A 26,508-nucleotide genomic window follows, 5' to 3' on the forward strand; every position below is an offset into this window, starting at 1 on the left:
TTGTGTATTGGTGCATGTCCAGCAGTTTCCATCCTGTGTATTTGTGCATGTCCAGCTGCTCCTATCCTGTGTATTGGTGCATGTCCAGATGTTCCTATCCTGTGTACTGGTGCATGTCCAGCTGTTCCTATCCTGTGTATTGGTGCATGTGCAACTGTTTCCATCCTGTGTATTTGTGCATGTCCAGCTGTTCCTATCCTGTGTATTGGTGCATGTGCAGTTGTTTCCATACTGTGTATTGGTGCATGTCCAGCTGTTCCTATTCTGTGTATTTGTGCATGTCTAGCTGTTTCCATCTTGTGTATTGGTGCATGTCCAGCTGTTCCTATCCTGTGTATTGGTGCATTTCCAGCTGTTTCCATCCTGTATATTGGTGCATGTCCACCTGTTCCTATCCTGTGTATTTGTGCATGTCCAGCTATTGTGCATGTCCAGATGCTTCCATCCTGTGTATTTGTGCTCATTAAGCTGTTTCCACCCCGTGTGTTTCCACATAGCCAGCTGCTTTTAGGCTGTGTATTTGTGCATGTCCAACTATTTCCATCCTATTTATGTGTATTCAGCTCTTTTTATGCTGTGTATATGTAAATATGCAACTGTTCCCCTCCTGTGTATTTGTACATTTGTACCTCTTTCCACTCTGTGTATTTGTGTGTGTGTCCGGCTCGTTCCATCTGTATATTTGTGTGTGTCCAGCTGCTTCTGACCTGTGCATTTGTGCATCGAGTTGTTTCCATCCTATGTATTTGTGTATTTCCTGCTGTTCCAATCCTGTATACGTTTCCAACTATTTTCATCCTGTGTATTTGTGTGTGACCAGCTGTTTCCATCCTTTGTAATTGTGCACTTCCAGATGTTTCCCCCCGGTGTATTTTTGTGTGTTTCCATCCTGTGTATTTTTGCATGTCCAGCTGTTTCCATTCTGTGTAATTTTTGTCCAGCTGTTTCCATCCTGCATATTTGTGCGTGTGCATCTGCGTTCATCCTCTAGATTTCTTTCAAGCTGTTTCCATCCTGTATATTCGTGTTCATCCAGCTGTTTCCATCCCATGTATTTGTATGTTTCCAGCTTTCCATCAGTGCATTTTTTCCTTCCCCTCTTTCCATCCTGTCCGAGTCCCACTTTTTTCATTCCTGCGTATTCACAAAATCACAAGATGTTGGTGCAGAAGTAGGCACATTGGCCCATTGGGTTGACTCGTCATTTTAATCTTCCTCCCCTTCAGCCCCACTCCCAGCTTTCTTCCTGTAACCCTTGTTGCCCTGACTAATCAAATACTTCGGTCCTAAATGCACCCAACGATCTTGCTTCCGCATCCGCCTGTGGCCACAAGTTTCATGGACTCACCACCCTATGACTAAGGAGAAGTACCCCACCTCTCTTTTCACTGTTCCCTGTTTATCCAGAGGATGTGCCCTTTTTGTCCAAGAATCTCCCACCATAGGAACCATCCTTGCCACATCCAGGATTTGAAATGCCTCTGTGAGGTCCCTCTCACATCCTTCTGCACTCCATTGAGTGCAGTCCAAGAGCTTCATCTGCTAACTCTTTCATTCCTGGTATTGTTATGGTAATTCTTCTCTGAACCCTCTCCAACACCAGTAACCCCTATTCTCAAATATGTTGCCCAGAACTGCACAGGTCGCCAAGTGAGGACTCATGGGAGAGTCTCGACATTACATCCCTGCTCTCGTATGCCATTCCTCGAGAAATGAACGCCAACGCTGCATTCGCCTTCTTCACCACCCTCCACAACCTCCTGTGGCAACAAATGTCGCTGATTTACCACCCTCTGGCTGAAGAAATTCCTATGCATTTCTGTTCTAAGCGGGTGCCCTCAATCCTGAAGTTGTGCCCTCTCATCTTAGACTCTCTCATCGTGGGAGACAACCTTTCTGCACCTATTCTCTCCACTGCTTTCAACATTCGAAATGTTTCAATCTCCTAAATTCCAATGAATTTAGGGCAAGAGCTGTGAAACCCTCCTCATACAGTAACCTTTTCATTCCTGGAATCATCGTAGCAAACCTCCTCTGAACCCTCTCCAAAGTCAGCACATCCTTTCTTAAACAAGGAGCCCAAAACTCCTCACAGTACTCCACGTGAGATCTCACCAGTGCCCTGCAAAGCCTCAACATCACAACCCTGCTATTTCTCTCGAAATGAATGCCAGAAATTGGATTTTCCTCCTTCACCGCTGTCTCAACTTGCACAGGCGTCCTGCATGAGAACTCCCAGGACCCTTTGCATCTGGGTACTTTCAATTTTCTCCCCATTTAGAAAAACCATCTGCCCATTTATTTTCTCTACCAAAGTTAACGACCGTACATTTTCCGATGTTGTATTTCTCTACCCATTCTCCCAATCTGTCTAGATCCTTCTGCAGTCTCCGTGTTTCCTCGACGCTGCCTGCTCTTCCATCTATCTTCTGAAGACTTGGCCATGAAGCCCTTCATCCCATAGTCGAACTCAATAGCCCCCTGTTCCACTGGCACCCTGTGCCAGGAGTTAACTGGGTCAGGGAGCCGGTGGAAAAGGAACATCATCCAAACGCAAGCATCATTTCACACTGGGGATGAACCGCTTTGGCCCTTACTTGTACCCCCCGGCGCTCACTGACGTCGGCGTGCTGATAAAACTCCATGGTACATCTGTAGAACATCTATATATCACCTGTAAACCACTCCACGGTACACCTGTAGAACATCTATTCACCATTCCACTGTACACCTGTAGAACACCCATACACCATTCCATGGTACACCTGTAGAACACCTGTACACCACTCCACGGTACACCTGTGGTACACCTGTAGAACACCTGTACACCACTCCATGGTTCACTTGTAGAACACCTGTACACCACTCCATGGTATACCTGTAGACCACCTGTACACCATTCCACTGTACACCTGTAAAACACCTGTACACCACTCCAAGGTACACCTGTAGAACACCTGTATACCATTCCACTGTACACCTTTAGAACACCTGTACACCACTCTACCTATAGAAATTTGCAAGTCTTTTGATTGATTGTAACCCAGAAACTTAGGCTGCAGTGAAGGAAGTTATAATCATGGGATTCCAGGGGGTACAGGGGAGAGGGATCTCGCAGGAGACCACCATACACTTGATGGGCCAATTGTCCTTTGAAATCATTCTTGTCTATTGGCATGCATACTGAGATGCAGGCAGGATTTTGTTTCAGTATTTGAAGAGGGTTTATTGTCATATATATAGATAATGAACAGGTTCACAGAAAATCTCACCAGGAATTTCTTTAGCCAGAGAGTGGCAAAGCTCTGGAATTTGCCATGGAGGCCAGGTTGTTTGGTGTAGAGTATTTAGAATCTGAATCAGAATTTATTTCTCCGACGAGAAGAGGGTGGGGTTTTTTTGAGAATAGAGGCTGCTTTTTTAAGGCACCGCCTCCTGACGATGTCCTTGATGGAGTGAAGTCTGGTGGCTGTGATGTTGCAGGCTGAGTTAAAAGCCCTATGGAGTATATTCTTGTTCTGAGAGTTGATGCCTCTGTACCAGGCAGTGATGGAACCATCCAGAATACTCTGCATGGTACTCCTGTAGAGGTTTATGAGAGTTTTTGATGACATTCTGAATCCCCTCAGATAAAGTGTAGCCACTGGCGAGCCTTCTCTGTGTCAACACGGAGACCCCAGGACCGATCTTCGGAGATGTTGACACCCATGAATGTGAAGTCCTTGACCCTCTCCCCTACTGAGCCCTCGATGAGGACTGGATCATGTTCCCCTGACTCCCTCCTGAAGTCCACAGTCATCTCCTTGGTTTAAGGCAGAGATTGAATACTCAGGGAATCAAAGGTTATGGAGAGAAGGGAAGGGAGTGGGGGCTGAGTGGATCAGCTAATGATGGAATAGGGGGGCAGGGCTGAAGAGCTTACTTCTGCTCCTATGTCTTAAGACAATGGTTCTCAACCTTTTTCTTTCCACTCACATCCCACTTTAAGTAATCCCTATGCTGTAAGTGCTCTATGATGAGTAAGGGATTGCATAAGTTGGGATGTGAATGGGAAGGGAAGGTTGAGAACCTCTGCTCTAGACCCAATTGTTACTGAAATATTTTGCTTGAGAAAATTGTCATTGGCCCACTTCCTGAAGCCATGCACATAATGAGTCAATGAGGGATGATTAAAACAGTGGTTTCCCAACTTTTTCTCCCACCCACATCCCACCTTAAGCAATCCCTTACTCATCACAGAGCACCGATGGCATAGGGGATACTTAAAGTGGGATGTGAGTGGAAAGAAAAAGATTGAGAACCACCGCCTTAAGTTCTGAGACTGCTAGTTTAGAAACACCAGCTCCAAGAGCAAACTTTTCAGGTTCCGTAAAGATATAACAGAAAAAGAGACAATCTATATCCGAAGATTACATCACCAGTGACCCAGGTGAGGTCTACAAGATTTGGGGATATTAGAGATCTACAAGATTATGAGAGGCATAGATCAGGTGGATGGCCGGCACCTGTTTCCCAGGGTGGGAGCAGCAAACACCAGAGGACGTCTGTACAATTTGAAGGGAGGGAGGTTTGAGGAAAGATCAGAGATAAGTTTTATTTTATGCACAGAGACTAGTGGGGGCCTGGTGGTGGAGGCTGGAACATTAGGGGTATTTAAGAGATTCTTCGACAGGCACAGAGATAAAGGGTTATGAGGTAGGGAGTGTTTAGTTTCTTTTGGTAGGTAAATTTGGTCGGGACAACATCATGGACTGAAGGGCCTGTGCTGTGTTCTATATTCAAAGAATGTGGCGCTGTCTGTAAGGAGTTTGTATGCTCTCCCCGTATCTCCATGGGCTTCCTCTCGGCGCTCCCACCCTTCAAAATGTACCGGGGTTGTGGGGGCAGGGAGGGGGGGTGGGAATTGCCGGATAATTGGTGCATTTGGGCAGCACAGGCTTGCGGGCCTGTTCCTGTGCTGCGCATCCAACTTTATGATTTAAATTCAGAAAAAAAAGAATAATTAAGAGAGGCAGGTTGACGTTCCCAGGTTGCAGCAAGTGCAAGATAAAAGAGTGATGTTTCAGCTGTGCGGACAGATTGTTTGGAGGACCTAGGTGGGTCAGGCAGTAGCGGTAGGATTCAAAACTTGTTCTTGAACCTGGAACTTGGTTCCCTCTCTGGACAGGTCGGCCTGCACTCGGGAGGGCAGGAATGAGAGCAGAATGCCATAGTGAAGCAAGAGTGCAGGCTGCGATGCCGCACGTGACAAAAGGGCGCGCTGTTGTGTTGAATAGAAGAATGCGGAGTTAACCCAGAAAGATTTGCGAGCTTGATTTCGGGGGTGAAAGGATTATCATATGAGGAACGTTTGCCGACTCATAGAGAATGGGGATTTCATTGAAGCACTTTGAATGTTGAAAGGCGTGGACAGAGTAGACGCAGAAAGGTTGGGAGAATCCAGGACAAGGGGGGGACAACTTCAGGATTGAAGGGTGTAGAGGCCTGGCCCTTGGGTGCATTTACGGCAGAGATTGAGAGGTTCTTAATGAGCCAGGGGCATCAAAGGATACGAGGAGAAGGCCGGGCAGTGGGGCTGAGTGGTGAAATGGATCAGCTCATAATTAAATGGTGGGGCGGACTCAAATGGCTGATTTCTGCTCCCACGTCTTATGGGACTTAAAGAGTGATGTGGTTCATTTTGGTAGGCCCAGTTTGAAGGCAGAGCTGTGCGCTTCAATGGTGAGATCTTGGGGACTCTCAAAGCTGCTGCACTGGTTGATCATGTTGAAGGAGTGTCAGACTTCATCAACCGTGGGATCAAGTTCACGAGGTGTTGCAGCAGTACCAGACCTTGGTTTAACCCCACTTGCAATGTTGTGTTCAGTTCTGGTCACCTTACTGCAGCGAGAATGTGGACAGTGTAGAGAGGGTGTGGAGGAGATTTACCAGACTGGAGAGCATGCCTTCCGAGGATAGTTGAGTGAACTTGGTCTTTCCTCCTTGGGTAGAGGTGCTTAAGATGATGGGAGGTGTTGATCAAGCCCAAGTCAAAATAGCTTACGCGAGGGGGGGCATGTTCTTGGGAGTAAGTACTGGGTGGTGGGGGGGGGGGGTGGATGCAAGAGGTAAGTTCTTCTCACAGAGAGGGTGCATGGAATGTGCTACCAGCAACAGTGGTGGAAGCAGGGACAATAGGATCTTTTAAGAGTCTATCAGGCAGGAATTGAGAAAAATGGAGGGGTATTGAAGGCAGTTGTTAGAGTAGGTGGCTGTTGGGCCAGTACTGTTGTACATTTCTATGTTCTATGTACAGGAAAACCATGGAAAAATAAAAGCATCATGTACTCAAGATGGCGTCTATTAGAGTCTGATAACAGATAGAAGCCTAATCAGAGGGTAGGGACTGGAGTGGGACATATATGTTCATTGTTGACTGCTTTCCCGAGGCAGTGGATGGAGTTGACGGAGGGGACAGGAAGCGGGCGATGGCTTGAGCTCAAGTTCCCAGCTCTCCATCCCAATGCTCCTCCTGAGTTGGATCTGATCTCACACATGAGCCTCCCACTGTTCCCTACCACCCCCCAAACCCCCTCCCCACTGCTTGACGGCCTGTTCCTTCCACCAACAGGTGGCACCGACTAGCCATCAGCGTGCAGAAGAAGAAAGTGACCATGATCGTGGACTGCAAGAAGACGGTGACCAAGCCCCTGCCTCGCAGCAACAAGCCCACCGTCGACACCAGGGGCATCGTGGTGTTCGGAACCAGGATCCTGGATGAGGAGGTTTTCGAGGTAAGAGGAGAGTGGGCCTCTCTTGGTCCCACACACAATGCTACCCCAAAGATAAAATCCATCGATAACAGAGTTTATTGTCATACACACTTTCCCCTACCACCCCACCCACAGCATCTTCCTGTTACTCCCGATGGGGAAGAGATACAGGAGCATCAGAGCCAGTGCCACCAGGCTGAGGAACAGCTTCTTCCCACAGACAGTGAGAATGCCGAACAATCCCACAGACGTTTATTATCATCTGATTGCACAAGTACAACTTGACGAATTGCTAACACACAACCATACGTAACATTACCTACAAGACAAAAGTATGTATGCAGGACAAGTATCATGTATACAAATACCACATATAACCACATAACAATTTATAGTACAGAAACAGGCCAGATCGGCCATTTTAGTCCTCACCGATTTACGTGAAACTCCACTAGTTCCACTCCCTGCCCATAACCCTCCACCCCCCTCACATCCATGCACTTATCCAATCTCCTCTTAAATGACAGAATTGACTCTTCCGGAAGGTCATTCCACTTGACCACCACTCTCTGAGTGAAGAAGCTTCCTCTTATATTACTCCTAAAGTTTTTCCCCCTAACCCTTAACTTATGACCCCTCATTCCAATCTCCCCCACCCTCAAGGGGAAAGAGCCTATTCACATCTACTCTATCTATTATTCCCTTCATAATTTTAAATACCTCTATCAAATCCCCTCTCAACCTTCTACGCTTCAACGAATAAAGACCCAGTCTACTCAATCTTTCTCCGTATTCTAGATACTGCAAATCCAAGCAACATTTTTGTAAACCTTCTCTGCACCCTCTCTACCTTATTGATATCCTTTCTATAATTTGGAGACCATAATTTGGAGGCCTCACCAATGCCTTAAACAGTCTCAACATCACCTCCCTGCACCTATATTCTATGGTATGATTTATAAAGGCCAGCATACCAATAGCTAAGTAAATATTGTTCCATAAATATAAAGGTCTCAAAGGATGAGTGCGAGCAGTTCCTCTGGGTGTTCGGAGTCCTCGCTGTCCATGGGGAGAAGCTGTTCCTCAGCCTGGTGGTGCTGGCTCTGATCCTCCCGCATCTCTTCCCCCGACGGGAGCGGCTGTGTGCGGGGTGGAAGGGGGTCCTCGATGATTTTGGCACTCCCTCTCTGAACAAGGATCCTGGCAGATCATGTTGATGAGGGGGACAGGGGGTGGCTGGGTCTGTGTTGTGGGGGGGGACCCTCCACTGATCCTCTCTGCCACTCTTATAGTCCTGTGGTTTGACCACCATACCACACGGTGATGCCGCCAGCAAGGACGCTCACGTTAGAGCTCCTGCCGAAGCTTGACATGATGGTGGCCGGTGACCTTGGCTGCTTCAGTCTTCTCAGGAAGTGCAGTCACTGTGGCACCTTCCTGAGAAATCAGGAGATGTTGAGCATCCACGATAGGTCACCACTTAAGTGAACGCCAAGGAACTTGGTTTTCTGATTCTGTAAATTCTCCTGATGCCCTTCCTCGATTTTCTCCCCCTCTTCCTCAGGGTGACATACAGCAGCTGTTGATTACATCAGATCCGCGAGCAGCGTACGATTACTGCCAGCACTACAGTCCGGACTGCGGCACCCCCCTCCCCGACCAGCCTCAGAGTCAGGAACCCAGCGTCAAGGAGTATGTAAGTCTGCAGGAAGAACACCGAACCCCCCTGTCCCCACCCCCACCTCCTTTCCCGTTCCCTCCTGACCAAAGAGCAGGTGGTGAATGTTTGACGGGGTTGGGGTGGGGGGGGGCTGCCAGCGGGTTCAGTAACACTTCGCCAATGGCAGCCTCGTCTGGAAACCCCAGTCCGATCCCGACCTCCGCTGCTACTCCCACAGAGTTTGCATGTACATTCCGTGTGTTTCCACCCCTCCCCCATCCCAATGTGCTCTGGTATCCCCTTACATCTCAACAGGGGTGGGGGAGGGTTAATTGAGTCCTCCAGCTTGTAGGTGGGGTGGGGGGGGGTGGAATTAATGGAACAGGAGAGAATAAAATGGCTTCTGCAGCCAGCATGGATCCAGTGGGCCGAAGGGCCTTTTTCCACAGCTCGGAAAACTCTGGCTCCCACCCTGTGTGGGGGTGGGGAGGTTTGGAGGGAGCTCAGTGAGGGGGATCTCCATGCTCAGTGGTGGTAGCCACACTGGTCCATTGGAGGGTTCAGCCTCGGCCTGAGGTGGGCCCAGAATGGTCCCCTTTCTGATTCTAAACCTGTGGCCCTCTCTATGCAATGTCCTGCTCTTCCCCCCCACCCCTCACCCTCTTTCCACCCCACCTTGCGCTCTAACTTCACCTCCTGGCTGCCTCTAATATCAGTTGCCCACCGTCAGACGGTGCTGAGTCAACGGAGCCATAAATTGGCTGCACACTAACCAGAGCAAATGGGGGGCCCGGTTTCTCCAGGCAACCGGGGCCCCTTCTAGTGACCGTTCAGTGTCCTAGACTGTCATTGGCTGAGCCAATGGCACCAATGGCCATTTGCGCCTTGACCTGTCCTTTGACCAGGAATGGTTGGCCATTTCCCCCTTCCCTCACTCTGGTTCAGTTCAGCCCTAGGTATCCTCCTGTACCAATGCCCAACGATTCTACAGGTAGGGGGGTGAGAGGGGGGAAATGTTGCTGGCGTTCGCCAGATAGTCAGTCCACCACCCTGCCAATCTGGGTATGACCAACCCCTCACCTGGAGATAGGACCTGATTCCTTCCCCAGACCCAGAGTCCCCCTCATTCCCCCATCTGCGACTCGCCTTCGCCTCCCCCATCGGGCCACCCACTCCTTCAGACCCTGTCACCTATCACTTGGAACCCCCTTCAGGCCCACCCTGTTCACTGCACCCACCAGGCCTTGCCTCTCCTCTTTCAGTAAACACCCCCCCCCCCCCCTCCCCAGCATCTCCTACCCCCACCAGCACACGTTCCATGGTGGATCCCCTACACTCTTTCAGACACCTCGTCCCTCCCCATGCTGAGAAGGTAGTCACCCTTGACCTTGGCCCCTGTGGGTGAGGGGGAAGGCCCCAGGCTCTGCTAGCTGGCGTGAGAGTGGGAGAAGGAGATTGGCTCTTCCCTGGGATGCGGGTGGGAGGAAGAGGGGACTCCGTGGGACACCCACTCTCACGGCCCTTGCTGAGGAAGCCAGGGCCTCTGAGCAGAACTGACAGAGATGAGGACCGTCCCCTGTCCCCCACCTCCCTGATGCAGCCAGCAATGCCTAGCAGTCCAGGCAGCAACTGTGCACAGGCCCTTGGCCCTTCACCACAAGGCATGAAGCCACTTTTAGGAGGGGCAGGGGATGATTGGCAGTTGGAAGATGGGTTGTTTGACACATGGGGAAGGGGATGATTGGCAGGTAGGGTTAAGGATGAGAAGGGAAGGATGGAGATGAGTCGAGGCGGTGATGAGTGGAGATAACAGGAGCAGGTTATGATGGAAACAGGCAGGGGAGGGGGGTGATGGGCACAAGGGAACAGAGGATCAGGGCGGGGAGGGGACAATGGGCGCAGGGAGGGAGTGATGGGTACAGGGGAACAGTGTCGGGAGAGGGCGATGGGCGCAGAGGAACAGTGCAGGGAGGGGAACAGGTTGGGGAGGAAGCGAAGGGCGCAGGGGAACAGGGCAGGGAGGGGGCGAAGGGTCCAGGGGAACAGTGCGGGGAGAGGGCGATGAGCACAGGGGAACAGTGTGAGAAGGGGGTAATGGGAGCAGGAGAACAGTGTGGGAAGGGAGTGATGGGCGCAGGGGATCAGGGCAGGGAGGGGGCGAAGGGCGGAGGGGAACAGTGCTGGGAGAGGGCGATAGGCACAGGGGAACAGTGCCAGGAGGTAGATAGGGGCAATAGGGTCAACTGATGGGCACATGGCAGAGGAGGGGAAGGAATGGGTAACAGGCAGATTGGGTGGGAGGGGGATTTGAAATGGAAGGGTTTGCACAGACCTGCATAGATCAGAAAGTGGGGATGGGGGTAAGTGGGAGAAGGGAACTCACAGTTAACCAGAAGCATTAGCTGCCCTTCCACCCTTCAGGGGCTGCCTGACCTGCTACGCATTCACACCGCCTTCCCATTTGTCCATGGGATTTCCAGCCTCTGCTCAATTCTGCTTTTTCACCTGTTACTGGTGGTGCAGTTCCCAAAGAGCAACTTGCAGAACCTTTGTTAACTCTAGATAAGGAGCATTTAATAATCTGCCTCGATCTGCAATTATATGTGATGAATTAAGAGATTCCGTCAGTAGCTTTTGTTCATGTTCCCTCTTCACCTCCCTGTGCATTAGGTCAAGGCTGTGAACCTGTCGTTGATGATTCGGTGTCTCCAAGTCTGTCAGGGTTGGTCCTATTAGCGAGAGAACCCAAACAGAACCCAAGGCAGCGCCACTAGAGATCACCTCTTCAGGTGTCATCACCCAATCCAGTGGGGCCACTACAAGGGAGCATTGCCCAACGTCTCACATCGTCCCACCACATAGAGGTCCAATCCCAGAGGAACATCATCCCATCACTTTGGGAAAGTCCAATGCCAGGAGGACATCATCCCATCACATGGCGAAGGTCCAGTCCTAGAGGAACATCATCTCATCACTTTGGGAAGGTTCAATCTCTGGGGAACATCATCCCATGACTTTGGGAAGGTTCAATCTCTGGGGAACATCATCCCATCACTTTGGGAAGGTCAAATGCCAGGAGAACATCATCCCATCACATGGTGACAGTCCAGTCCTAGAGGAACATCATCCCATCACTTTGGGAAGGTCCAATCTCTGGGAAACATCATCCCCTCACATGAAGGTCAAATCCTAGTAGAACATTTTCCCATTAAATGGAGGTCTAATCCCAGTAGAACATTCCCCCATCCTAAGGTGGTCCAATCCCAGTAGAACATTCCCCATCATCCCCTGCCCCTCCTAAAAGTGGGGGCTCAATTGCAGTAGAACAATTTCCCATCACATGGATGGCCAATCCCAGTACAATTGTTCCATCACACAAGGAAGGTCTTATCGCAGGAAGAAGAATTAATTGCAGTAGACTATCTTCCCATTACATTGAGGTCCAACTCCAGTGGAATATTGTCTCACCACACCATGACGTGCAGATGGTCCCATCCCATGAGAACACCACTCCATCTCATGGAGAAGAGCTGTTCATGGTTCCCAAATCCCAGCAGCCGCCCCTCCCTCGATCCCGTTTTTATGGAAGGGTGTCAGAAAGCCATTCCCACATGATCAGAAAGAGTGCCAGGAATTGCTTCCGGTGGCACCACTGACTGCCCAGGGTGGCAGGCAGCCCTGTCTGGTGAGAGCCTCCCTCACAGCGGACTGCCCCCTCATTAAGTATCCCATCCCCGAGACCCCCAAAGAAAGCCTTGCCCAAAACATGAAGAAAGTCTGACGAGAACTCTCTTAATTTCTGCTGGAATCTTCATGCCTTGACCTGTCCTGTCTTTCCCACTGGTAGTACTATGACGAAGATTATGACTATTATGAGTATTACGAGGAGTTTCAGACACAAGATCCACAGGTGTTGGGGGTGAGCGGGACACCTGACCCTGGCCAGGTAAAAGGTGCCTGTCTGTGTCCAAGGTGTTGTGTGTGACAAGTCGTCCATTGTTACCTGTTGCTTCCATCGCTGTTCATCCACCATCACTTGCTTCTGTGTTCAGAGCACCACGCCTGAGCATTGATAGGATGGGGTAGGTTCCTGAGGGGAGGGGCGGGGGGGGAAGGTTCCTGGGGAAAGTGGGACCCAGGGTAGAGATGGGGAGAAGGTTCATGGGTAGAGGATGGAATTCCTGGAGAGAGGGGGGGGGGCAGTTCCTGCAGAGAGAGATGGGGGTTCCTGGGAAGAGAGGTGGGGGGGGCCCTGGGGAGAGAGGTGTGGGGGGTTCCTGGGGAGAGAGGTGTGGGGGGTTCCTGGGGAGAGAAGAGGGCGGGGGGTTTCTGGGGAGAGAGGTGGGGGTTCCTGGGGAGAGAGAGAGACATGACGGGAGGGGGAGACATACGATGGGAGGGGGAGACAGACCCCAGACGGTGAGAGTGCGAGACAAACAATGGAAGGGTGAGACAGATGTTGGGAGGGTCAAACGGTGGGAGGGCGAGCCAGACGGTGGGAGGGCAAGCCAGACTCCAGACAATGGTCCTTCACCAGGAGAAAGACTCCTATCAATGTGTGGCCTGGTGCTCATTTCCAACATCAGAGCCCTGATCCGCGGATTTGGAGTTCCAGCTGTTGGGGCACCACTCATCCCATCACCTCTCCTCATTGTCACCTCCACTCTCTCCCTCTCTCCTCTCTCTCTCTCTCTCTCTCTCTCTCTCTCTCTCTCCCCCACTCTCTCTCTTTCTCCTCTACCACAACTCTCTCCATTCCATCTCTCATCGCCACCTCGCAGAAGGTAAAAAGCTATGGATGGAAGCAGGCCACCAGGGGCAGCCAGTGGAAAGCCAAGGCGTCGAAGGTCAGCACTGCTCCCAAAAAACCGGCTGCGTGGCCAAAGGCAGCATCCGCCGCGCAGGCCACTGGCCGGAACCTTGCCGTGAAGGCCGGCACCTCCAGGTCTTCTGCTCCGCCAGCTTCCACCAAAACCATCCAGCAGAGGACTCGACTTGGTGGCTTCCAGCAGGTAGATCCTTCCATTGGCCCCTTATCCTGATCTCTCCTCTGGGACCTGGGAGGAAGATCTTGGATAATGTTGATCATCTCATCCTTCCTGTTCATGTATCTCTGTCCTGTCATCCATTATCTCTGCGATAATGGCCCTCCATCCTCACTGCCACTGCTGCTCTTTGTCCCTTGTTGTCTTTGACCCATCCCCCTTGTAGTGGGGGGCTGGGGGGAAGACGGTCTCACCCACTGACGCAATTCTTCTCCCATTGCGACCCGGCGCAGGATCTGACCTACCCGGCCGTCTACGAGGAAGAGGTTGTGTATGAGACTTACGCAGAAGGGCAGGAGGGGACTGACGCCCCCGTCACAAGCGAGGTCCCTCAGGTCTCCGTGAGTGAGGTGACACAGGTAATGGAGCTGCTGGCTGGGCAGAGGAACGGTACCTTCCCGGGCCCGTGAGCAGGGGAGGGGCTGGGGGCCCAGGAGGAGTCTGCCATCTCACATCTTTCTCAACCTCCTTGCAATTTTCCAAAAGGTGAAGGGAAGGACGCTGGCCTTCATTAGTCAGGGGATCGAGTTCAAGGAATGGTCATCTAATTCCAGGTGGAAGCTTTGGAGAGGGTGCAGAGGAGATTTACCAGATGCTGCCTAGATTGGAAAACATGTCTGCTATGCAAGGCTAAACAGAGCGAGGGCTTTTCTATTTGAAGCGTAGAAGGACGAAAGGTCTACAAGATCATGAGGGGTATAGATAAGGTGACAGCCAGCACCTTTTCTCCAGGGCGGGAATAGCAAACACAAGAAGACATCTGGGCAAGGTGGAAAATTTATAGGGGTAAGGTTTTTTTTAAACACACAAAGAGCACTGGGTGCCTGGAATGGGGTGGTGGTGAAGGATGGTACAATAGGGGCGTTTAGATAACACTCTTAGCTAGCCACATGGAGGGTAATGGGTGTGAAGTTGGGATAACGGATTTGATTGTTAAGTAGGTTTCTCTCGGTCGGCACAACACTGTAGGCTGAAGGGCCTGTACTGTGCTGGAATGTTCTAAGATTTAGTGAAATATTACCCCCGCTAAAATTTGCTCTGAATGAATTATTCAAAGACTCCGATTGGACTTCAGTATTGGTGAATTAGGGCCTGCAGCAATCATTTCATTTTGAGGGCTTGAAAGTGTCAAAGAAAGACTCTCAGGCAGGGTTGGATTTTGGAAAATAGATGGCTAATGTAGTTAAATTAAAAAAAAACTGCACACGCAGGCGATCTGTTATCTGAAACGGCAGCACCGTTTGTCACAACGCCGGCGACCTGTCTGCGAATCCTGAGAGCTTGTACATTCTCTGCATGGGTTTAGACTAAAACACCATAAGACATAGGAGGAGAAATAGGCCATTCAGCCCATTGAGTCTGCCTCACCATTTAATTATGAGCTGATCCATTCTCCCCCTCAGCCCCACAGCCTGGCCTTCTCCCCATAATCTTCGATGCCCCTGGCTGATCAAGAACCTCTGCCTTAAATACACCCGATGACCTGGCCTCCACGGCCATCTGTGGCCACACACGCCACAGATTTGTCGCCCTCTGGGCGCTCCGGTTTCCTCTCGCCCTCTTAAAAATGTACGAGGGTTGATTAGGAGATATGGGCTTGTGAGACGGAAGGGCCTGAATGTCTAAATATAAATACAAATTAAGAACGCTGCAATATTCAGCACTTTGGAGTTAAAACAAAACAGTGGGAATGCTCATCAGTCTCCGGGGAGAGAAATACCTAGAGATGCTGCAGGAACTCAGCCAGTCTCGCAGCATCCGTAGAAAGTGAAGATATATTACCGACGTTTCGGTCCTGAGGAAGGCGAGTTGAGGTTGGAAGGAACAGATTTATCGCCCGAGACTCTGTCTGCAACCACATGCAGAAGCCAGTTACTGTTGAAGGATCTGCTGTTTGAATGGATCAGGCACCAGGGGTACGTCCCACCATTCCCCTCCATCTGATTAATGAGGCAATGGTTGGCCTATGGTCATGGACACAGAGTAGCGAGTGTTCATGAATGGCTCCCTTGGCCCGGTTGCCATTGCTTTGGCTTGCCCAGCGTGAAGTGCCATTACTGGCTGGAACAACCTCCCCCAGGAACGGGCACCGAGGCCCCCGCTGCCCCCCCCCCCCCACTGCATGTCAACCACATCGCTCGCCAGCCTGAGAACTTCTGCAAGGATGGGCACCACGTGCGGGGAGTGTTTCACACGGAGGTTACTGGGAAGGTTGGTGAAGGAAAGACTGCTGGGCTGTCTACATGGACTTTAGTAAGGCCTTGAACAAGGTCCCACATGGGGGGTTAGTCAGGAAGGTTCATGGTGAGTTAATAAACTGGATTCAACATTGGTGAAGCCAGAGAGTGATAGTGAATAATTGCCTCTCTGACTAGTGGTGCCTCAGGGATCGGTGCTGGGACCATTGTTGTTTGTCATCAAGATCAACAATCTGGATGATAATGTGGTCAATTGGATCAGCAAATTTGCTGTTGAAACCAGGACTGGAAGAGTTGGGGACAGCGAGGAAGGTTTTCAAAGTTTGCAGGGGGACCAGCTGGAAACATGGGCTGAAAAGTGGCAGATGGAATTTAATGCAGACAAGTGTGAGGTGATGCATTTTGGAAGGACAAACCTAGAAAGGACATATACGGTAAATGGTAGGGCACTGTCGAGTACAGTAGAACAGAGGGATCTGGGAATACAGATACATACCGTATATTTCAGCATATGTCAAGTCATGAAGCACTAAAACACTTCTCAAAAAGGGAGGTTCTAATTATACGCTGGATATAGTTTTGAGACCTTGAATTCATAGAGAAAAAACCCAGATTTTCGTCAATTCGAATTACATGCTGGAAGCACCTTCCCACTTCTGAACGTCGCCATAACCGCTCCTACCTGGGACCCTGAAGTCACCGTCGCCGTTCCTGCCTGGCAGGCCGAGGTTCCTGGCCTGGAGCGCGATGCCGCCGCCCCGTGGTCCGTCGCTGCTGCTGCCTGGTAGACAGACATCCCTGCTCCCGCCTGGAGCGCAATGCCGCTGCCCCGTGGTCCGTCGCTGCTGCTGCCTGGTAGACCGAAGTCCCTGCTCCCGCCTGGAGCGCGATGTCGCCACCCCGTGGGCCGTCGCCGCTGCTGTCCAGTAGGCAGAGGTGCTGTTTTTTACTTATTTAATTTACAGCTTTGTTATTTGCAATTAGGATATTTTAAATTTTTTTAGGTTGTTTGTGGGAGGCCTGGACAGCCCAAAAAAATGGTGGTCGACATATACATGGGATATACCATAAAACCCTTAAAATTAGGCTGAAAAATGGGTTCGACTTGTATGGTGAAATATACGGTAATTCCCTGACAGTGGCATCACAGGTGGATATAACTTTTGGCCTCCATAAATCAAGATATTAAGAATTGGAGTTGTTATGGTGAAGTTGTATAAGACATTGGCGAGGCCAGATTTAGAGAATTGTGTGCAGTTTTGGTCACCGAACTGCAGGAAAGAGATTAATAAGATTGAAAGTGTGCAGAGAAGATTTACTAGGATGTTTCCCAGACTTCAGGAACTGAGTTACAGGGAAAGATTAAACCAGTTCGGACTTTATTTCCTTGAACGCAAATCAATCTGGGCAGATTTGATAGAGATGTACAAAACTGAGGGATTTTGGTAATGATAGTGGGCTTTTTCCACTGAGGTTAGATGAAATGAGAGGACTTTGGTTTAAGGGGAAAAGTTTGAGGGGAACATTAGGGGAATTTCACACAGAGAGGGAGTGTAGAATGAGTGTGGCTGTCAGCTGAGGACTCAATTTTAACATTCAAGAAAAGTTTGGATGGGTACATGGATGGAAGGTGCATGGAGGGCCATGGACTGGCGCAGACTAGAAGGGCCAAAGGTCCTGTTTCTGCACCGTAGTTTCCCGTGGTTCTCAAGCAAGCGCAGCCCAGTGCCTCCTCGGCTCAGTGGCTGTGCCAGTGGGGCAAAGTGGGGGGTAAACCATGGTTCCAAATTTGTTGTCCTGGGTCCCCCTACTTCCTGCGGAAGTAACGTGGGACCCCCGTGGAAATGGAACCAAGGGTGGGTTGGGGGGGGGTGGGGGGGGTGGCTCTCTCTGGAATCAAGGAACGAACGTCCCAGTGGATTATCGGGCAGAGTTGTTCACAGTCTGGGGAGGGGAAAACAGAGGCTGAGGTGGGTTAATATAGGATGATTGGTCATGAATTCATGAGGGATCTGCTTTTTATTTAAATTTAATTTAGAGATACAGCACAGTAACGGGCCTTTCCGGTCCACCAGCCTGTGTTTCCAGCCCTCCCCCCCCCCCCGAATCCTATATGTTTTGGAGGGTGGGAGGAAACCAGACCATCTGGAGGTAACCCATGCAGGCTACGGGGAGAACGTAAAAACTCTTTACAGGATTCGTAGCCAGGTCGCTGGCACTGTAATAGCATCGGGCTAACTGCTGCCCAAAGTCCTTAGCTCTGAGAGCTGTCTGATGTTAAAATGGGAAGGGATAAGCTGATGGAATGGGACGGAAGTGAAGAGCGCAGTAGAGTTGGAGCCTCATCTACCGAGCCCTGCCAGCCCCACCGTCAAGGGTGAAGGCACCTCCGCGCCACCCTCTGCTTCTGAAGTTCAGCTACACAAGGCAGCGAGGTGTGTACCAGAGCAGAGGGTCCTGGGAGCACAGATAAACCACTCCCTTAAAGTGGCTGGAAAGAGAGCTTTTGGCCCACGGGCCTTCAGAAATAAAGTAACTGAGTGCTGGGTTGGGATGCTATGGTGAAGTTGTACAAGTGAGGGCAAATTTGGAGCACTGTGTGCAGTTTCGGTCATCTAAATACTGGAAGGATGTCAATGAGAGTGAAAGAGATTTACTAGGGTGTCGTCCGGACTTCAGGAATTAAGGTTAGCAAGATTAGGACTTTATTCCCTGGAGCGGAGAAGAATGAGGGGAGATTTGATGTTGGGGATAGTAGACAGGCTTTTTTTCCCACTGAGGGTAGGTGAGCTATAAGCCAGAGGACATGAAGTAAAGGAGAGAGGTTTAGGTGATCATTAGGGGGAACTTCTTCACACAGAGATTGGTTGGAGTGTGGAACGAGTTGCCAGCTGAAGTGGTGAATTGTGGGCTTGATTTCGAAATTGAAAGGATGTGCAGAGACAGGGTTCGGGTGAAGTGCAATGGAGCGAGGCTGAACAGTAGTTTGGCTGAACAGTAGAAGGGCTGAAGAGCCTGTTTCTGTTCTGTCTTGCTCGATGGTTCATTGGATTGGAATATGGTGCAAGGGATTGGATGGATCTTGTATCCTCTACACCTTCCCCAGTAATGGCTCCTCCTGGCTGAAGGGATGGGGTTATTCAACACATTTCTTCTAAAATGGTGCATTAATTGCCACCCCCCCATCCCCAGACTAACTGATAACTGCTTCGCCAGCTCGCCATCCAGTCCAAGCGGTCGCGCATGCATGGATCTTGCAGGCAAGGGACATGCATGCCGGCCAGCCTTGCAATGCTGCAGGCCCACCCCAGAGGCTTGGACTTCCCAGCTCACTCCATTCAACAACAACAACCTACATTCGGGTTGCTGCCGCCGCCGCAGGCAGCTGGGGAGGAGGGATTGGTGGGGGATTGGGGGGGTTGGAGGGGGGGGAATTGATTCAACTGTTAAGCAAGGGTCCCAGGAGGCCTGGGCTGGGAGGAGGGGGCAGTTGAAGGTGGATCTTTCTGCACATTGCAGTTGTGCACACTGGGCTGGGTGTGCGCTGTCCATACCCTGACGGCCGTGGAGGGGAGTGTGGAGGGAGCTGCACTCTGTCCTGACCGGGCCGGAGGCACTCCGGTCCGTAATTAGTCATGGTGTCTTCATCCCAATACCCCTCACTTCAATAAACACTCAATTTTCACACCAACGCACACAGACACACACAGCGATACACACGCGTGCACACACATACATACAAACACTGAAACATACAAACACACACACATGCGCACTCTCTCTCTCACACACAGACACACACACAGACACACACCGTGAACACAGTCACACACACACACACACACACACACACACACACACACACACACACACACACACACACACACACACACACACACACACACACAAACATCCATACACACACACTCACTCGTGCACTCTCTCTCTCTCACACACGCACACACACACCACAGACCCCAGAGCAGACACACACACATATATCCACATGCGATACTCTCCTTGCCCGCACCCACTTCCCCCCTCCCCACTCCAAGTACAAAGGTTTCATATTCCCATACTCTCCCTGGTGTACCAATGGGAGAACAGACAAGCTGAGGGGGGGGGGGGTGGTTTGCTGAAAGAGGCAACAGGCCAGTCAGCATCTGTGGGGAGAGTCCATCGGCGTGAAGGGAAATGGTCTGGGTGCTTTGTCTCCTCAGATTCAGCTGACTGATCATGGCAAGGTATGGTTGGCCCTCACCCACCCCAAGGGACTCCATAGTCCACAGACACATCCCACCCACACCCCCAAGGGTTTATTGTCCCCTCTGTGACACATTCAACTCCAGCCCTACTGACTGATGTCCCCTCTGTCATCCACAGACATGTCTCACCCCTCACCACTTGTATGCTATCTTCTCCGTAGCTCGCAGACACATCCCACCCCCATCCCGAGTCTACTAGCCCCTCTGTGACCCAGAGACATGTAACTCCCACACCCCTTCTGAAGGACTGATGTCCCCTCCACCACAGACACGTTCCAATCAACACCACTCCCCCCTCCCACATCCTCTCCATAGCTTGCCGATATATCCCACCCCCACCTTGAGAGTCTGACGTCCCTCATCCTGAGTGTCCGCCAGTCCACATATTACACCCCCCCACCCCTGGGTCTGCTTCACAGACATGCCCCATCCCCATCTGAGGGCCGGCTGTTCCCTCCCTGTTCCACAGACATATCTCACTCCCTCCCCGAGGGTCCACCTTCCCCTGTGTGGTCCGCAGGCGCATCCCATCCCTCCACCCCAGAGTGCCTGCGGCATCCATGTCCTCTCCCCGAGATGTGGCCGGCCACGCCACACACCATTCCCCAGGCCCCCCACCCCACAAACCATCCGCGGAGGTGGGGATACCAAGCCATGATCATCTGCCCTCGAGGAGTGCTTGGCTTCACTAACCTAACCCCCTGCTCTTGCTTCTATTGCCCTGCTGGCTTGCCAGCCAGAGGAGGAAGAGGCTTCCATCCGTCCAGCCAAAGGGGACCTGGGCCTGAGCCAGGAGTATTTTACAGGCGAGGACCTGAACCCAGGTGACCCTGGCTATGACTATGACTACGTGTACACGGACTATTATGAGCAGCCCACCGAGGAGATCGGCCCAGGACTTCCCGTCGAGGCAGAGGTGTACACAGGAGTAAGTGCCTGCCCGTCCTCGTTCTCCTGGGTGCATAGCCCACCCCATCTTCTGTGCTCGTCTCCTGGTCTCGGGGGCATCTCTCCCATCCCGTCCCGGCTCTTCTCTCTGCCGCTGCTCCCCTCCTTCAGAACACAGGTGGCGCACTTCCTCCCCACCCGTATGATGTCACAGCCTGCTGTGGTGATGTCATCGCGTGATGAGGGGGGATGCTAACCCTCCCCACTGTGGTGTCACTGACTGGTGGTGCCATCACCTGCCGTGGTCATTGCCTGCCACGGGGATGTCACAGTGCTGCAGTGATGTCATCATCTGCTAAAGTGATGCCATCCCCTCCACTGATGTCAATGCCTACCGTGGCGATGACATCACCTGTGGCAGTGATGTTAACGCCCACCACGGTGATATCAGTAAACTACAGTGATGTCAATGCTTGCTGTTCTGATGTCAATCCCTGTTGCCATGATGTCATCACCAGTGAGTGATGTCAATGCCCGTTCCAATGATGTCATCACCAGCTAGTAATGTCAATGCCACCTGCAGTGATGTCATCACCAGGGAGTGATGTCAATGCCTGTTCCAGTGATGTCATCATTCACTGCCATGATGACATAACCCACTGCAGTGACATCATCATACACTGCTGTGATGGCATTATGGGCATCGCCCTCTGAAGAAGTGTAGTGATGAAATCCCCTTGTGCAGCGATGTCATATCCAGGTCTTTAAATGGTGATATCCTTGTTGGTGATCAATGTGATGTCCCTGTGACTGGTGGTCCGTGTTCCCTCCTGTTTGTTGATGTTACCGTAGGCTTATGGAAGGTCAGACAGGTAATGATCAATGGTCATACTGCTCCACTCTTCTACGCCCGCCTGTGTGTGTTAATGCCTCCCGTGTGGTGGGACACCAGCACAGATCTTCTCGGCACGTGGAGACATTGCCAATGACTTCACTCCCTCAGCATTTCAACTTGGGCACTGATGCGAAATGTGCGCTTTTGATTACCATGAGAAATCCGTCAAACTGGTCTCTGGAGGAATGGGAAGGTCAGAGACTGAGGATGGGTGTTGAGAGCAAAGTCCCAAAGTGATGGAGACCAGGCGTCAAATCAGTGATGGTCTACGTCGGTCTTTGTCAGTCCTGGTCAGTCCTAGTTTTTGCCAGTCTGGATCAGTACTGGTCTGGGTCAGTCTGGGTGAGTGAAGGCCCCTGTCTGGGCTAGGCAGTCCTGGATAGTCCTGATTTGTGAACTTCTGCTTAGTACCCACTCCAAATTGGTAACCTCTTCCACAAAACTCAAAAAGTATGCTCCTGTTCCAATGCAGTAGTGCACACTGCTGTATACTGCACCAGTCTACACACCACTCAATACAAAACCAGTCCCCCACCGCTCTATACAGCACCAGTCCCCGCACCACTCGATACAGCACCAGTCCCCACACCACTCTATAAAGAACCAGTCCCCCCACCATTCTAATCAGAACCAGTCCCCGAACTGCTCTATACAGAACCAGTCCCTCCCCACCGCTTTATACAGAACCAGTCCCTCCACCGCTCTATACAGCACCAGTCCCCGCACTGCTCTATACGGCCCCAGTCCCCCCACAGCTCTATACAGCATCAGTCCCTGCACCGCTCTATACAGAACCAGTCCCCCCACCGCTCTATACAAAACCAGTCCCCACACCGCTCTATACAGAACCAGTCCCCACACCGCTCTATACAGAACCAGTCCCCACACCGCTCTATACAGAACCAGTTCCCACACCGCTCTATACAGAACCAGTCCCCCCACCGCTTTATACAGAACTAGTCCCTCCACCGCTTTATACAGAACCAGTCCCCACACTGCTCTATACAGCACCAGTCCCCGCACCACTCTATACAGAACCAGTCCCCCCACCGCTCTATACAGCACCAGTCCCCACACCGCTCTCTCCACCCTCCAGAACTCACAAACAGAAATGTTATCATCTCTGGTTTCATTTTTCACTTTTATCCCATCAGCGTCATCCAAAAGAATGAATCGGGACGGCACAGAATATTCCTTTTGTCCCATCACACCCCTGTTCACCTTTCTGCCCATTGACAATTTTCCCTGTCTGCATCCTTCTCATCTCTAGCCTGTTACCCATGGTACTGGAATCTGAGTCCACCATTCCCCCCTCCCACCGAGCCAGCAAGTTGCAGGTAACATCCACTATCTGTGGAAGGTAGCTCCACCCCTCTCACCCTTGCCACCCTCCCCCCCCCACCGATGGAAGCCTGCTCTCAGCTTAGCCCCTGTGGGTCATCATGAGTCTGGATCATAACCATTCCAATGCCAATCACCATGGCTCCGGCCCCCAAGATGCCAGGCACCATGAGGGGAACGAGGTGGTTTGCCAAGGGTGGGGGGGGGGTGGGTTGAGTGCTGCCCACAGCCGAAGGAACTCAGCAGGTCAACGTCTGCAGAAAGCAGCAGGTGGCCCGAGATTTCGGCCTTGAGCCCATGAGCATGGGCAAAATAAGGCAGAAACTCAAAGCTGGGTGGGGAGGAGGTGTTGGGGGGGGGGGCAAAGAGCCAAGGTGGATGCAAGTGGGATAAGGAACTTAGATGTGATCCTGTGGGGAAGGAAGGGAAGGGGGCAAAGAGATGGGGAAAGATTTGGAGGGTGAGGGGGTGAAGGGAAATTGGAGATGTCAATGTTATTGCCGTCTGCTTGGAGAGGTCCAGTCGGAATATTAGATGTTGTTCCTGCAATTTACTGGTTACGGTTTGGCAGTGGATGAGGCCAGGGTCAGACATCTCAGCGTGGGATTAGGGTGTGGAGCTGAAGTGATTTCAGTGACGGCAGACCCATCTTCCGGCAGCAGTTCGATACTGTGCTGTCCTCCTGCCCCTCCCCAATGGTCCAGTAATAATGGTGATAAACATCAGCCCAGGTTGGTGCGCGGAAGTTGGATAACGGGGGCAGCGTGAGCACCTCTTCACCAATCCAAGTCCAGACTCGGGAGAGGAACCCAAAAGCATCAGACGCTGGAAACCTGAACAAACATCTTGCACATCAGCCCTGGGTAGAAATGGTCAGCAGGGCCTGGGGGGGTCAAAGACCTTCGTAAAGACGAAGATAGAACACGTGAAATGACATGTGGAAATGTTATCTTGCCAATTCCTGTACGGCGCCGATTCCTCGCAGCACCTGCCCCGTACAGCGCCCTCCCTGCACAGGGCCGTCCCCGCAATGCACCTGTCCCTTACAGTGTCGTTCCCACAGTACCTGTCCTGTACAACACTGTTTTTATTCGGCATCTGCCCTGACACGACCACTCTGAGACGCGAACGCGATAGGACTACTGAAAAAAAAACCAAAACGGACCTTTTGAGTAAGATAGCACATAACTGCACTTTACCAATCGGGGCAGGACCTAACCTGACCACTCCCGACTTCCCCCCCCCACCCCCCCCCCAGTGTGTGGGGGGGTGTGTGACTCTGACCCAGTGTGAGGATCCCTGGGCCAATGTGAGGGGGTTCTCTGCCCCAATGTGAGGGTCCCAGTCCCAGTGTGAGGGAGTTCTTTGCCCCAGTATGGGGTCCCTGATACAGTGTGAGGGTCCCAACCCCCAGTGTGAGGGGGTTCTCTGCCATAGTGCGAGGGTCCCAGCCCCAGTGCTGGGGTCCCTGGCTAGTGTGAGGGGTTCCTGCCCCAGTGTGAGGGCCCAGCCCCAGTGTGGGGTCCCTGGTCCAGTGTGGAGAGTCTCTACCCCAGTGTGGGGGTCTCTGCCCAGCATGAGAGTCCTGCCCAAGTGTGAGGTTCCCCACCCCAGTGTGGGGGTCCTGCCCCAGTGGAGGGTCCGATCTCTGCCCCATTGAGGGGGTCCATGCTGTAACCGGTGTGGTCCCAACCACCCAGCACCCTGGGATGGTGGAAGATGGGCAATCCATCACCCTAGGGTGGGTGACTGGGGTCTCATGGAGTCGTCGCATCATTTTCCAGGTGGCCCTAGCTGGTGTGAAGGGAGAGAAGGGGGAGCCAGCAGTGGTGGAGCCGGTGAGTGTGCTGATGGGGTTTACCCATCCCCCACCCTTCACACCCTCCGCTCACTCCCTCACCCATCCTTCCCTCCTCCCCAACCCCATCCCCTACCTAACCCCTCAACAATCTAAACCCACACCCCACCCATCACCCCCACCACTCACCACCTCGCCCATCCCCCACTACCCCTCCCTCCCTACCATCCCCTCATAAACTTTCCCTTCCACCTCACTGGGTTGCTCCCTCCCCTCACCCTACCGCACCCCATCACCATCCCTTCCACCCTCCCATTACCTCCCTCACCCCTAACCCCCTCCCTCCAACCCTTCACCACCTTTCCTTACCTCTAACCCACCCATCACTCTCTCCCAACTCCTCCCACCCCTCACCTCCCCCTCCCTTCCCTGTCCTTCACTGCTCTCCTCCCTTCCCCCACCCCTCACTAGGTCTCTGCCTCTGCTCACCCTACTCCTCACTGTCTCTCCCTCCACCCCTCAAACCATCCCTCCCACCCTGCACCCCTCATTCCCTCCCTCCATCCTCCAGACCTGCCTTCCTCCCCTTCATTTCTATCACTCCTCAATCCCTTCCCCTATCCCCTCCCCTCTCCCATGCACTCCTCCATAAAACCTCCCCGATCCCTCGCTCCCTCACCCCCAGCCTTCTCCGCCCCTCTTCCCATTGTCCCACCCACCCTTCTCCAACTGCCTCTAACCCCACCCCACCTCTCCCTACCCCCCTCACCCACCACCACCAACCATCCGAATGACCCACGTCTCCGTGTCCCCACAGGGGATGCTGATCGATGGTCCCCCTGGACCGGAAGGCCCTGCGGTGAGTAGTACAGCCTTTTGCCTGAGTGGGAAGGAAGTGCACAGAGGGCAGGCGGGATGGGGATAGAGGACAGGGTGGGCAGAGGGAGGAGAGGGGAGGGGGAAAGGGCTAAAGAGAATGGGATCTCTCTACCCTCCCCTCTCTGTCCCCTCACCCCTCTTCCTTCGCTCTCTTTCCTTTGCCCCATTTGCTCTCCCCTAATCCCCCTCTCTCTGCCATCTCTCCCTTGTCTCCCTGTCTCTCCTTCAGACCCATCTCTCTCTTCTCTCCCCATCCTCCTTTCTCATTCAGTCTCTCCCATCTTCCCCTCTCCCCTCTCTCACTCTTCCCATCTCTCTTCCCCATCTCTCTCTCCAATCTTTGCCTTTCATTCTTCTGAACCTCTCTCTCCCCATCTCTCCCCCTCTCCTTCAGTATCTCCCATCTCCCCCTCTCTCCATCCTTCTCTCTCTCTCCAACCTTTTCCCTTCATTCTTCTGAACCTCCCTCTCTCCCCCCATCCCTCCCGCTCTCCTTCACTCTCCCATCTCCCCCTCTCCCCCTCTCTCCACCCTTCTCTTTCCAACCTTTGCCCTTCATTCTTCTGAACCTTCCTCTCTCCCCATCCCTCCCCCTCTCCTTCAGTCTCTCCCCTCTCCCCCTCTCTCCACCCTTCTCTCTCTCTCCAACCTTTGCCCTTCATTCTTCTCAACCTCTCTCTCCCCATTCCTCCCCCTCTCCTTCAGTCTCTATCATCTCCCTCTCTCCACCCTTCTCTCTCTCTCTCCAGCCTTTGCCCTTCCTTCTTCTAAACCTCCCTTTCTCCCC

The 26,508-nt window shown here is 52.1% G+C and overlaps 1 protein-coding gene across 1 annotated transcript in view; it reads left to right on the forward strand.

The window, feature by feature from the left end:
* The window catches only part of LOC138754746 (collagen alpha-1(V) chain-like), a 244,223-nt gene that overhangs the window by 84,510 nt on the left and 133,205 nt on the right, over positions 1-26,508 (forward strand). The window contains exons 4-10 of the mRNA XM_069919517.1: positions 6,611-6,773; positions 8,317-8,448; positions 12,260-12,358; positions 13,691-13,816; positions 20,657-20,848; positions 24,829-24,882; positions 25,660-25,701. Coding sequence (XP_069775618.1) covers positions 6,611-6,773; positions 8,317-8,448; positions 12,260-12,358; positions 13,691-13,816; positions 20,657-20,848; positions 24,829-24,882; positions 25,660-25,701 — 808 coding nt within the window. The remainder of the gene's footprint in view (positions 1-6,610; positions 6,774-8,316; positions 8,449-12,259; positions 12,359-13,690; positions 13,817-20,656; positions 20,849-24,828; positions 24,883-25,659; positions 25,702-26,508) is intronic.

The sequence above is a fragment of the Narcine bancroftii genome, chromosome 2, assembly GCF_036971445.1.
Source record: "Narcine bancroftii isolate sNarBan1 chromosome 2, sNarBan1.hap1, whole genome shotgun sequence".
In the NCBI taxonomy this organism is placed as follows: Eukaryota; Metazoa; Chordata; class Chondrichthyes; order Torpediniformes; family Narcinidae; genus Narcine; species Narcine bancroftii.